Raw genomic sequence first — 14,190 nt, forward strand, 5'->3', positions numbered from 1 at the left:
CCTGGGGGGTGGGGTCTGGGAGTTCAGGTGCAGCTGGTGATGAAGCATCGTCAGCAGGGGTGGCCCTGCTGGTGTCCCCATGGAGACACCACCCAGCGGCTGCTGCGTTTGGTACCTTGTGAAATGTCAGTCACCCCCCCTCCCGGGCAGGCAGTGGTGAAGTTTCCTTCCTGGAGGGGCCTTGTCAGGGGGAGGGCCCCGCTCAGGCCTGCTGTGGGCAATGATGGACATGCAGAGAAACCCGGAGCCTACAAGCGTTCTTCCCATCCCCCTCCGGCAGCCCCCGGCCCGCCCTGGGAGCAACTTCTACGCGCCCTGGGCACCGTATTGGACGGTTTCCACTCTGCAGCCCTGCCGAGAGCATCTCAGCCACAGTCAAGGCTACGGTGCCAGGAGCCAGCACTGCCTGAGCCTGGTGCTTGAGGCTTCTGCAGCAGCCTCACTGCCTCACCCGTCCGGAGGCCGGGGCTCTGCAGTCAAGTCTGCAGGGTGGGCCCCCCTGGCCTCTCTCCCTGGAGCATGAGTGGCATCTTCTCCCTGTGTATATGTGAGTCCTGATCTCCTCTTTTAATGACATGGGTCATACTGGTGAGGGCCACCTGGTGGCCTCATTTTAGCCTAACTACCTTCTTAATAGTCTAACCACTCAGGGCTCCAGGTATGGATTTGGGAAGCAACTCCATCCATAACAGCCCCCTGCCCAGACATCTTTACTCTTACTTATTCCTAAATGTGTGGGTGGCAAAGGTTTCCCAGACCTCCAACAGACCCGCAAGGACCCTGGGCTTCTTCCCTCAAATGAAGCGTCTGAGTGATACTGCTGTGGAAGAAGGCGGGAATCCAGCCCGCCTCGCCTGCTACTCATTAGCAGAGGCTCGGTTTCCTCATCCAAGGAGTGGGGAGATCCTCACAAGGGAGAAAGGGAACCACAGTGGCCGTGAAGTTGAGCCCACCCCTCCCACCTCTGCACACACTGAGAAGCCTGGAGTTAGAATATTCTGTTTGAGTTCAATCAGGTGTGGAAGGGAGGAAACGATTCTTTTTACCTTGAAAAAATATTGGGTGATATCTCAATCGCCTCTGAAGGGTGGGGGTGGGGGCAAGGCGCACTAGGATCTTGGAATCTAAAGGCCAATAAAACCGCCCCCTCGCCTCTGGGGTGCGCAGGTGGTGCGTCTTGGGTCTGAAGGGAGGAAGACACTCACTCTGTCCTGCATTGCGCTGGGCCTGGAGCAGTGAGCAGGAGGGACGGTCCTGCCCTCATATTTCAGGGAAGAACAGCCACGTCCTTTATGGGGACGGGGGTCCTGGGGGGCTGCACAGGGAGGAAGCACCTGGTGGGGAGAAGGGCGAGTGCTGGTAGAGCCTGAGCAGGCAGAGCAGCTGCCAGAGAACTTGGAGGACGGATGCCAACTCCAGAGGCAGCACAGGAAGGCCCAGGCCAGTCCTCCGGCTCCGAGGGCCCGAGAGGCTCAGGGCTTATCGGGGCTCTGGGACGCCGCTGCGGGATTCCAAGGCATGGTCTGTTTTGCGTTTTCTGAGGACCTCTTTAGCTGCCAGCAGGGGCTGGATTTGGGGAAGCTGCTCACCCTTAGAGTGAACACATTGAAAAGTACATAAAACCAGGTTTCTCCGTATATGGGTCAGGGGAGCAATTGCCTGGAAAACAGCACAGAGAACTTTCTAGAGTGGGAGAGAGGTTCTATATCTGGATAGAGATGTTGGGTACACAGCTTTGTGCTTTTTTTCCAAACTCAATAAAATGTAGCCTTAAGATCCCTGCATGCTGCATGCTGCTGTACACAACTTCTACCTTGATTTTTTTTTAATGATATTTTTAAAAAATGCTACAGGGCAAAGTCATCAGGCTTTAATAGCTAAGACAGCAGAGAGGGAAGAAGCTGTCCAGGGTGATTTCCAGGTGTCCTGGGCAGGTGGGAAGAGGGCAAGGCCTCTGCTGGGAACAGATGGAGGGGGAGCAGGCTTGCCAGGGAGAGGGGGGTGGGAGGCAGAGTGTAGGCAGGGTTGCTGATGTGGCTTCCAGCAGGCAACTGCAGGGCTGTGTCTACTTCAAAGATTCTTGGGCAGCTCCAAGATCTTTAGTATACAAACGACAGTGCTCAGGAACCCCCCCAAGATGTAAGCTACCATTATGACCGCTGTTCCCTTCTCGCCGGCCCTGTGAACACCCTAACATTTCTGGTCTACTCTGCCCACAAAATAGAAGAACACACACCTTCAATGCTCTCTGCAAGCTGGAGCGAGGAGCCACTGGCGTGTAAATCATTTGACTTCCCACCAATCACTAATGGCGTACAAGAGTGCCGTGTGCATCACCAAAGGAGCAAGGTCCAGCCCCGTGGGGCGCGGGGAAACTCAACAGAGGAACTGCACTTTTGTCACATTGTGACAATCTAACTTTCTGTACCTCCGTGTGTCTCCGTAAAAGTCCTCTGATTCCATCCATGCGTCCTTCATGGAAGGACTTTTTTTCCTTCATGGAAAGCACTTTTATTAAGTATGAACCAGGGGTGTGGCTCGGCGATAGAGGGCTTGCCTAGCTTGGGTGAGGCACTGGGTTCAGTTCTCAGCACAGCTTATAAATAAGTAAATAAAATAAAGGTCCATTAACAACTAATAAAAAAAAAGTATGAACCAGGCACTGTCCAGGGCTTGGGGACATTGGAGAGCAAGGAACGTGGACCCTCACATGTGGACCCTGCACCTGGGGCTGTGACTGCGGTGACTCCCAGATGGGCGTCAGTGTGACGTGCGCTGCCCCCACGTCAGACACGGAATTGAAATGGCACGTGCGTGAGCCTTTTCCACTTTATGGGAAAGATCTTCCCGTCAGCCTTTCAAGGAGGCCTATGGGGTGCGCAACGTCGCTGCCTCTCCAGGGCCTTCCTCTCTCAGCCGCAATCCTGTCCCTCAAGACTCACGGAGAAGCAGCCACTGAAGGGGGGCTGAGCGTAGCCGCCCGGCTCCTCCCCTGCTGTGGACTGACGATGGCGTCTGTGCCCCACTCGTGCGGCGAGACCCTCACCCCTGAAGTGATGGTATCTGGAGGAGCTTTGGGGAGGTAGGTGGGCTTCAGTGAGGTCCTGAGCGTGGGCCCTGATGGGATTAGTGCCCTCGTAAGAAAAAGGAGGACGAGAGCTCACTCACTGTCTCTGCCACGTGAGGACACAGAAGGCAGCTGCCCGTAAAGTCAGGAGGAGAGCCCGCACCAGGGAACTGAACTGCCAGCACCTTGACCTTGGACTTCCAAGCTGCAGGATTTGGAGAAAGTAACTGTCTTCTGTTTAAGCCACTGCGCCCGTGGTGTTATGTCAAGGAAGGCTGGGCGCTCCAATGCCTAAGTACGCTGGGAACAAAGAAAAGAGGACGGCTCTGAAAGGGGGAGAGCAGATGACCGTGGGGGGCACCTGGCCCAACACACACCCAGACAGAGCACAAGAAGGGGAAGCGGCCTAGCAGGGGAAAGGATTGGCCAGGGCCTTCACCCAGAACGGCCAGAGAAAAGAACAGACAAGTTCCCAGCCCTGCAGAATGACAAGCCAAGCACAAGCCACAGAGCTTACCTCCGGGACACAGGCTGTGGAATGTTAAACCCCCAGAGCTAAAAAGAAAGCCCTGAAAGTTTTCTACGGGAAATTCTGAAAAGAAATGAGACCCAGACGGCAGCTCGCGCCTCTGCGCAAGGCTCTCCCTGAGGAACAGAGAGCGCTGTCCTCGAAGTCTTGAGGAGAATGTTCTGGATTGGAGTGTGAAGCTGGCCAGGGAAGCCTCCAGTGTGACAGCGAGGTTAGCAAGGCAGCTGGAGCTCAGAAGCCAGAGGTCGTCAAGCGATTCTCTCCCACCATCAGCGAGCGGTGGCCCCATGTGTGTGAGTAGCTAGCTGGGTGTACCACGTCTCCAGAGCCTGGCCCACAGGAGCCTCTTGTCTGCCTTCACATGTGATCTGTTCCCATGAGAGATCTCCTCCCCCTTCTCCTAAGGCCACCGGCCTGTCAGTTTAGGCCCAGCATTAAGACCTCATTTAACCGCAATGACCTTCAGAAGCCCTCTCGCCTAATGCAGTCACTGGAGTTGTGACCTCAACACACGGATTGCGGGGAAGACCACCATGCAGCCCCTAGCAAGAGGGAACCTTAAGGGCAGGTGGATTTGTTGGTTCCATAATCACCCACGAGGCAGCTACAGTAACCCACGCGCTGTGCAGGCACCAGGCCAGGGGGCTGAGCAGACGCAGACTTGGTGCTGCTGCCCTCACGAGGGTTCTGTCTGGCAGAAGGCCGCCATGGATCAGGCACACCCAGGAGATCACGGCGCAGCCTGAAAGGCAGGAGGGGAAGCCAGGAGGGATTACGACACAGGGCCTGGTCCAGGGAGCGGGGCAGGCTGCTGGAGGACGAACGCAGGAATCAGAATGAGGCGGAGACTGGACAGGGAGGCGTCAGGGAAGGAGACACAGCAAGCGCAGAGGCCCTGCGGCCCAGCCAGCGGTGGGGAGGCAGCCCCAGCAAGCCTGGATGCCCAGATGGGGTTCCAGGAGCCCTGGGCAGGGCAGGGAGACCTCCCCCAGCCTCAGGCCCAGCTGAGGAAGGGGTCTCACCCCAGGAGCAGTGGGAACGGATGGGGGACTGAACAGAAGGCTGCTGTGACTTATGTTTCTGAAAGCCCCTTTGGCTGCGGTGTGGTCAACAGTGAGGAGAGGCCACAGGGACAGGGACAGTGAGAAGGGAGGGTCGCTGATAAACTCGGCGCACTGCGGATTCTGGTGAAGACACGTCCCTTGGGAGGTAGCCTTGCACAGTCACCCAAGTGCCAGCGTCTGCGGTTGCCCTCACACCAGGAGGGCGGGGCCATGCGGTCCTGACCAAGGCCACGTGGCCGGTACAGACACTTGGCCCATCCCGGGCTGGACTTCCAGAGTGGAGGTGATGCCAAGAGAGGCTCGACCAGGGGCGGTGAAGGAAGGACTTGAAGAGAGGCCACACGGGCTGCCCTCGGCAGCGTCCATCCCAGACGCCCTCAACAGCCTGGGGCAGAGCCCCGGAGCAGGGAGCAGGTGCCAGGCACTGGGACACGCTCCCAGAGACTCGCGCGAGAGGTGTTATGGTTCAGATGCGAGGCGTCACCCAAAGCTCAAGTGTGAGACACACAAGAGGGTTTAAAGGGGGAGTGACTGGGTTACGAGAGCCGAGAGCCGTGACCCAGTCAGTGCCTTAACCTAGCAGGTAGGTGTGGCTGGAGAAGGTGGGTCATCGGGGGTGTGTATCTGTCCCTGGGGAGCCGAGTACTCCTCTCTCTCCCCCCGCCTCCCTTTCCCTCCCCCTCCCTCTCCCTCTCCCTCCCCCCTGAAACCCTGAGCCCCAGAGTAAACCGTTCCTCCTCTAATTGTTCTTGTCAGATCTTTTGTCGCAGCAGCAAAACATCTGACTAACACAGGAGCAGATCACCAGGTGTCATGGTGAGCTCCGAGTCCCCAGGGCGCTCTGCCAGGTGCAACAGCCGGGAGCAGAGGGTTGTCAGTCAGAGCACTCCTTTGCCCTTGACCAACCCATTCAATGGCTGCTGCCACATTTAACCCAGAATCACATTGGGTTATTATTTAGTTACCTCCAGAATAAATTGGTTTTCCGTGACTAGGTTTCTGGGCAATGCCCACGCCCCTCCTCTGGGCCCACCAACACCAGCGATCTACGGAGGAATCCAGGGGCCTAATTTGTAGGAGAGCACAGCTACGTTCCCAGGATGTACTTCTCATCTATTTTCCTTCTTCTTGGAAGTTGTTACATTTTCATGCGATTCAGATAAAAGGGAATAGAAAAAAACTGAGATTGGTCTTTTATACCCAGGACCTAAATGTAGCACTTTGCCAAAATTGCCTTTTATTTTTAGCGTAATTTGACATTATACCCTATTTTGAAAAGAAATGTTCTTATAATCAGAGAATACGGAACATTTTCATGACCATTTCTAATAACATAAAAGATAGATTTTTTTCTGCCGTGGTAACAGAACTACAGGAATAGTTTTTATGTAAGTGGGGAAGGGAGAGTGGGAACGAGGCAGCCGGGAGGTCTGAGCAGCCACCCGAGATGAGGATCCCCTCATCTGTCACTTTCCTGCTGCCTCAGTTCTCTTGGGAGCTCCTGGGAGGTCCCCAGGCCCTCGGGGGTCAGCTCTGACCTCCAGAACGTCCTCAGCTAAACCACACTGCTAAAATTCCATTCAAAGCTTATTCAGGTAAAATCCCATTCGAAGCTTACTCACCTGTGCACACTGCTGCTTGGGTTTCAGTTCACGCTATAGCCCTTCCTGAATCTCTTCCCTATTTGTGCCTCAGGTACTCACTGTCTGGTGCCTTTTGAAAAGATGTCCTTAATTTTTAAGTAGCCAAATTGATCAATTGCTTCTGGCTGGGTTAAGCTTTCTAAATTGTGAAGGTGCATTTACAGAAATCCTCGAATGCGATTGTGTCCACGTGCTCTTGGGCAGCAGACGGCCCAAGAGAGGGGGAGCTTCCCAGGGTCCCATGATGGGTTGACTATTTGGGGAGGCAGATCTAGAATCAAGGTCTGGTGGTGGAGAGGCAGGGTCCTTCCCACTCCAGAAGTGCTGTCTAAAAACCACTTGCTGGGGACACTGGACAGACCCTCCCTCCCAACAGTGGCCCGGGAGAAGCTGACTCGCTCTGAAGCCACTGGGCACATGCAGGCTGCTGAGTCCCTTCGGAGTCCAAAAGAAGGGGGCGGGAAGGGAGTGGCACACACGTCCTTTGCACGGGTCCCTGCCTGGCCACCGTTGCTGAATGTGCAGGCACAGGACAGGCAGGTGCAGAAGCAAGACGGTGGCTTCTGGTGGCCCACCCTAGTTGGAATCCAGATGCAGCCCTCACAGCTGGCCACCTCAGACACGTTGCCCTGTCTCGTCTCCATATTGTCACCTGTGAGAGAAGGAGCCAGAGCCCTGCTTCACAGGGGCAGTGGGGTTCACGCCCTTTCGCTGCTCCGCCCACGGACACCAGGGAGGGAGGCGGGACAGAACCTGCAGAGGGCGAGAGCCGCCGGCCAGGCCGACCCTGAGCCTCAGCTCCGCGCTCATTCCTCCGCGCCCCTGGACACGTCTCAGCACCCTGTAACCCGCAATTTCATCTTCTGTAAAAAGGAAATGAAAACAGCTATTTCCAGCGTGGCTTTGGGGATGGAGGGGTGGAACGCCTGGGATATTGCCGGCTCACGGGAGTGCTTAGAAGTGCGCCTCCCTTCTCAGATAGTACACAGTCCTGCTCGCAGCAGCACCGGGCTGGTGCCTGATGGTGGGCACAAAATCATTTCTAGCAGCTAGACACCAATAAATGTCCTTCATCTGCCAAAACTGGTGGCTTCCAGCTCCTAGCCAGGAAGCTCTGGGGACAGCCCCCTGTCTAATCTTGCTCCTTCTGTCCATCTGGTCCTTCCTGTCCCTGCTCAGCCCTGGCCCTGACCTTCCGTTTCAACCCAGGATTGCAGGAGCTAAAGGTCTTCTGTTCCTTTGCTTGGCTGTAGCCAGGTCTCTGCTTGTCTTCCCGCAGTGAGCACAGTGTGGCAAACACAGGCTCTGGGTCAGACTGCCAGATTCAAATCTTAATTGTCCTGCATAGCACCCCTCTCACCCCCCCCAAAAATTATCCTGGACCCATATCTTCAACTCTTAGCATCCCCATCTATAGGACAGCACCTGCACCCCCAGGTTGGGAGGACAGCCAGGGGGCCAGCAAGGCCCTGCACAGCAAGCCGTCACAGGCCTTTGCTGCTCCTTCACCTGCCTCACCCCCTGCTCCCAGCCCAACCCTGACAAGAGGCAGTGCAGCTCAGGGAGGGCGTGGGTGAGCTGCGCTCCCAGCCCTGCCACTTCCTACAGGGCCACCCTGGGTGAGTAGCACAGCCTCGCTCCACCGAGGTTTCCTCATCTGTAACAAGGAACTAACTAGGCCTGGCCATGATGCCAAAGAGCGGCTCCGTAGCCAGGTGGAGTAAACGCCTACGTCACTGGCCTCATTCCTTCCTCTCCCCCTGGGCCAGCTCACGACACCCCCTTACCCATGCCTCTTATTATGGAGCTGCAGAGCTGGCATTTAGGATTGCGGCTCTGATGTTGTGGGCAGTGTAGGAGAGGTGGCGAGCACATGTCTGCCAAAGGCCCCGTGTCCTCTAAGGCCAGGAGCAGGTTGTCTTAGCCATCTGTGCTGTAGCATTTTGTCTGGGTTACAGCTACAGTCTGGGTTATTTATAAAGAAAGAATCATGTTTCTCACAGTTTTGGAGGCTGGAAGTCCAAGATCAAGCCACCATCAGATTAAGTGTCTCAAGGGGGACACTGCTACCCAGATGGTGCTCCTTTGCTGCATCATCACATGGAGGAAGGTGGGAGGGCCGAAAGGTCCTAGTTCCCTGCGTCCCCTCTGGAGACCCCGATCCCTCCCTCCTGGATTACTCTCAGGCTGACAGCCCCCTCCTCTTGCCATGATCACACTGGGGTTCAAGGGCCAACACGTGAGTTCTGGGGGTGCGCTCAGACCAGAGCCGGGCCTCTAGCCCGTGAGGCTCCTGCAGGAGGGGCAGGGTCCTTTCCTTCCCCGCATGGCTGCCACGGTCATGGGTTCCTAGCTGAATTCTGCAGAACGGGATAGCCTGGGCGATGCCCATCAGGAGTCGGAAACGGAAGAGGGGAGAGCTCTGTAGGCGGCAGGGAGGCCTCACACGGCTCACGAGTGGCCCCTCTCTGAGAGCCTCTCTGAATCTCAGAGCATTCATGAGTTCGGTGAATGTCTGTTGAGAGTCGACTAGGTTATCGACCACCCGTGGGCCCTGGGACAACGATGCTGCCCTCAGGTAGCTTGCCCCGTGTGGGGAGAGAGCTGTGGACAGGTGATTGCCTACGACAGTGCCATGCAGGGTTGAGTGCCTCCAGAACAGTGAATCCAAGCTGGGAGGCCCTTTAGAAATGGGAGTCGGATGGACCTTTAAGGTGAGATGAAAGGAAAGCCAGAAAGCAGGACGAGCAGCTGTCTAAAAGATTATTCCAAGAAGAGGGCCAGCATGTGCAAAGATCCTGATGTGTACAGAAAATCACGAGGGCCAGGTAGCTGGAGCAGAGAGCGAGGAGAGTGAGGTCAGAGAGGGAGGAGGCTCAGGGTTGGCAGTCATGGGGGCCATTGTAAGGATTTTGGCTTGACCCAGAAAGATTTAAGATATCGAGGTGGGTTTTTAATAGAAGAGTGAGAATTACTGGCTGGCCTCAAACTTGCAATCCTCCTGCCTCAGCCTCCCAAGTCACTGAGATTGCAGGCGTGTGCTGCCATACCCAACACTATTATCATCATTTAACAGCCATGGGAACTGAGGGGAAGGGTCAGACCTTTTGTTCTGGTGGACCTGGGAAGCAAGTTAGAGGTCAAGATCTTACACATTACGCTGTGCTCCAACGAAGTGTTTTTCAAATCAAAGAACTACACAAAATGGACTAAAATCTGGACATTGTTTTCTGCGAAGCGTCCTTCTAAAACAGTGTCACCTTCCTTTAGATCCGTAGGTACGTGTTGCATGGAAGAGTCAGAGCCCTGACACCCGGAATCTGTCTTTCATCCCACAAACATTTACTGGGTCCATCCGAGAAGCAAGGCCAGGAGCCACAGGGGCAACCATGTCACTGCAGAACTCAAGCTCTAGCCCAAGCCGTAGTTAGGACATGACACAGTGGCTGCCTCCAAGATTTCTCATTCCTAGCCTCTCCTATTTGAGCAAAACTGTCAGCATATCTGACAGTGTGCTACATCTTTTGCATGTTAGGAAAAAAATTGTATTTTCTTGGCCTAAACTGTGATTCATATTTTTCTTATGATCTGAGGCATTTCATGTATGGCTTATCCATGTCTCCTGTGCATAGCAGAAGAGAAGAGAGAATGTGATTAGCAGCAAATATAAATTTAAGATAATATTCAGCATTACATTTTGCTTTCATGATGACTCATTTTTAAATGCCTAATTTGCAGAAAGTAAATAAAACCTGACATTTCCTCATCTTGACCAGGGCACGAGGCTAGTTTATTCTCACTTCATTTGCAAACACAGCAAGCAGACAGCCCCTTGTCTGACAGAGCCGGCATCGCTGCGTGGTCTTTTACCCAGGAGTACTGATGTTTGAGTGGGGTCATAAAACAGAACATCCTCCCAGAGATGGTTTTACAGCCAGTTAGCTTTCTGATTGCTTATCTGATTTTTCCCTCTGCCTTTCCACAGAGAAGTCTGGACGCCTACTGTTTCCTGGTCTTTGCCACAATATGTATGGCAGGTGCCCTCTACTTCTATTTTGTTCTACCTGAGACCAAAAACAGAACCCACGCAGAAATCAGCCAGGAATTTGCCAAGAGAAACAAGGCAAGTCCACCAGAGGAGAAAGGGGACTCGGCTCTGGCTGAGAAGGCGAACGGAGGGCCGGAACCAGATTCCTCAGCCACGCTGGACAACGGTGTCAAAAACAGAGTTGTCTAGGTGAAGTCCCACCATTCAGGAAACCCAGCCTTCCACACCTGGAGGGCTCGGAACCGGCTGCAGCCGTGCAAGTCTTACGTGACAACAGTCAGCCTGTGCTAACCTCGCTGGCTCCACTTATTCACAGCTGGATCCCTCAGACTCTTGAAAGCGTCTCATGCTTTTGTAGACTCAACCTTCTTCTCACAACTTGGTGGCCTGCCTTCTTCCTGACTTAGCCCAGTTTTGAAAATGGGGATAATAGTATGGAAATCACATCTCAAAAGAAAAAGATTCGTTCTGACAAAGGACTCTTCGGTATTGAGTCACAGTTGAGGTTCTAGTCCCAGCTCCCACAAGTAGCCTGGCCCTGCCCTCTTCCTGGACCCTGGAGCCTTGGTGATCCTTGGCTTTGGTCTTGTTGCCAACCTTCGGCTCTGCCTGTGGCCCGCAGATTTAGGAGTGCCTAGCCCCAACGAACGCACCAGCCTGAAGCCTCTGCCTTTCCCAGGCTGTGTTGCCCTGCGCTCAAGGCTGCCGGGTCTGCGGCTGTCTTCAGTTGGCATTGTTACAGAGGCATAAAGATCAATGTGAAGAAGGCCTAGAGAGGCAGCTATAAGAAAGCACTTTCTAGTAACTGGGGCGGGGACTGCCAGTTCAACGCTGTTCAGGTGAAGCACAGCATTGAGAGTGACTCTGAGCCTGGACCTCACCTGATGGGAAAGAACACAGTGACTGACGGATGGCACCCTCTTCAGGGGCAGGAGCCAGAGCCTCAGCCCCGTGCCCGTGTTGGCCATGACTAAAAGGAGTCACCTGAAGATGTAGCAAGCTGCCTTGGAAGATGGCGAGCTCCCCAGCCCTCCCAGTGCCCAACAAAGACGGGCTGGAGACTCGCCTGCTGTTAAGAAAAGCTAGGCGGTGGTTTTAGAAAAACCGTTTGGAGTAGACGTGCTTGAGTGCCCTTCCAACACGCCGGGGTCGTGTGGCTGGAACGACCTGCAGCCCACCCTTGTCACGACGGCCTTGCGATTTGGTTAACTCCGTATGCTCACCTCCAAAATGAACCACAGTGCAAATGACAAGTTTGCTAAATGGCAATATTCTTGAATTAGACCCATAGGTTTGGTTTTAGGGTGGTACAGACTGTCTGGGACCAGAGAGGAAAGGCTCTGGGCCCAGCAGGACCACCAAGCCTGTCAGTCTCCTCTGACCATTCATGACAAAGGAAGTGCTAGCCAAAACCTGAGTCCTGAGCTTCCTTCCCATGGAGTATTCCCGCATCTGGTCCTCTCCTTCAGCTGACTGCAGACTTAAAGCGCCATGCCTTCCGCTTTGGTGTGGCTGGACAACGTGGGCAGTGTCTGTTGATGTGGAGAGGAAGAGAAGTGCAGGTGCAAAAAGCATGTGAGACCAAACAGGGCCAAGTAAAGGGCTGATTGGAAGTCTTGACTTTAGCCGGCTGTCTTCCACTTGGAGGCTTGGTTCATAGTCAATGAATATTATTAGTTACCTACCACGAACCAGGCACGGGCGAAGCACAGAAGCTGGGTACACAAGAAAATACACTGCCCTCACCTGCACAAGCTCATGTCTGACCAAGAAGGTGGAATCAAAGGGTTACTTAGTAAGGTGCCCTCGGTACTTGGGAGGGGACGGTGATATAGGAACGTAGCAAGAACTGTTGGGGTGACAGGTGAGAAACAGAAAAGCCTTCCCAAATAAATGACCAAAATAAAATAATATAAGGTGAGAAGACAGAAACTTTTCTTGCATTTTATTACATTTGAAAAGCTAGTAGAGCCACAGTAAGAATTTTTAAAATAAAACAGTGAGACACACATCATCTCATGTGTTTCATTCTCCCTAACACGACCACTTTAATTTTCATACAAGTATGTCCATTTCTTATCTATTGTTTATCCAATTTCAGTCACAAAATACATAAGGTACAACTGCAATCACCTTTCTCTTACCTTCCAGTCTTTCCATTTGATATTAAATCAAAGGCACATCTCAATAAGCCTTGCTCATGATCTAGTATCCACTGCTGTGAATCTTACTTATATAAAGTTGTTTGTAGACACTGAAAGATAATGTGAAGTGATGAGTCAGAGAAATAGACATTTCTGTGTGCTTCACTCCACCGGCTCTGGTGCTTTGCTGAAAGGCACCAAACATTTACAGCACCCTGTGTTCATGCACAGACCCCAAAAGAATCTCTAGTCAAATTGATGGGCCCCCTTTCCTATTTCCTGCCCAAGTGTTAAGGATTAGGTCCTTGTCTTTCTGTTTTACCTATTCCCTATATCCAAACCATGGAGGCTGGCATTTCCTCCTTTCAGGTTGGCTGAATAAGTCTTTCAGCTACCGGTTCTGGCTGAGCTGGAGTAAGCACACCCTGCCCATTTCTCTCACTTGTTGTAATAAAAACACTGGACAGAATCCTAATGCAAACAGGATGACTCTGAAATAAACTGTAGCAACCTACAGGAGGAGGGAGATCAAAACCAAAGAACAGGTGTCATGGCCTGAGCTTACTGCATTTCCCCTCCCATGTTCCCTGGTTTGCCCTCCAGGACAGGCCACTGCCAAGAACTGCACAATGGGCAGGGACAGAAGATGCTCCAAGAGAAACCTTCCTCTGTCCCTGTCCAGAGTAAGCCAAGAGGTGAATGTATGGAAGAAAAGTATGGACCCTGAGGCTAAATTGCTAGTGTGGTGGCAGCAGAGGTGACACATATGCACCTAAAGAAAATTCCTTCTCTCTGTAAGAGGAAGTGGAAAAATGGACCTCTGTGGATCAGTATGGAGAATGCCAGTTATTTTTCTCTCTTTTTTTCCTATTGATGCTTCCCCCCAGCACAATGAGGAGAACCAAACTTTGACTTGTCCAGCCAAAAAAAATCAGAAGAGACAACTGGGAAATGGAAAGTGTAGGGAAAATCGTGGTGAGGAGAGGATAAATGGAGAACCTCAATCTATACACAAAATCCTGGGTTCATCCCTAAAGTCCACAAGCAAAAAATCACTGGAAGCAGTATATCAAAAGCTTTGAGAGTCAATATACAACATAGACAGTTTCACAGTTCTGGACCCCCCCAGGTGGTACACATGCAGAGTAGACCCAAATAACACTGCAAATACTTTCAAAATTAAACTAAAGTTGGAACCACAGTGCACGGAATGTGGATGAAACTTTCAGTCTAAACATAACCAGCATAACCAAGTTGTCTGCTTTAAAATAAAGTTGTCCAGAAGGTTTTAACAGTACCTCACCTATAACACTCAAAATGTCCAAAATATAACCCAAAATTACTAGACATATGAAAATCTAGGAAAATCTCACCAAGTCTCATAATCTCATCAATTATCAATAGGTGTCAACCCTAAAATGATCCAGACACAATAGAACTTTAAAGTAACTATTGTAACCATGTTCTATGAAGTGAGGGAAAATACTCTGAAAATTAATGAAAAAAAATTAGAAGTTCTCATCAAATAAATAAAAACTTACCTAAAAATGCAAAATTTAGAATTGAAAATATAATAACTGTGATTAAAAATCAACTTCATGGGCATCAATTGAAGAATGGAGATGATAGAGAAAGGGTCAGCAAACTTGTAAAATAGACCAATAGAAATTATTCAATCCAAGTGACAGGGAAAAA

At 52.2% G+C, this 14,190-nt stretch overlaps 1 protein-coding gene across 6 annotated transcripts in view; it reads left to right on the plus strand.

The window, feature by feature from the left end:
* SLC2A9 (solute carrier family 2 member 9) overlaps positions 1 to 12,360 on the plus strand; it is a 182,701-nt gene extending 170,341 nt beyond the window's left edge. For 5 of the 6 annotated variants that reach the window (XM_079153876.1, XM_079153877.1, XM_079153878.1 and 2 more), the window contains one exon: positions 10,289 to 12,360. In XM_079153876.1, the coding sequence (XP_079010002.1) occupies positions 10,289 to 10,540 (252 nt within the window). In that variant the 3' untranslated portion in view covers positions 10,541 to 12,360. The remainder of the gene's footprint in view (positions 1 to 10,288) is intronic. The other variant, XM_079153880.1, reaches the window with a different exon arrangement.
* Positions 12,361 to 14,190: the final 1,830 nt, after the last annotated feature.

The sequence above is a fragment of the Sciurus vulgaris genome (genome assembly GCF_902686455.1).
Source record: "Sciurus vulgaris genome assembly, chromosome: 9".
Classification (NCBI taxonomy): Eukaryota; Metazoa; Chordata; class Mammalia; order Rodentia; family Sciuridae; genus Sciurus; species Sciurus vulgaris.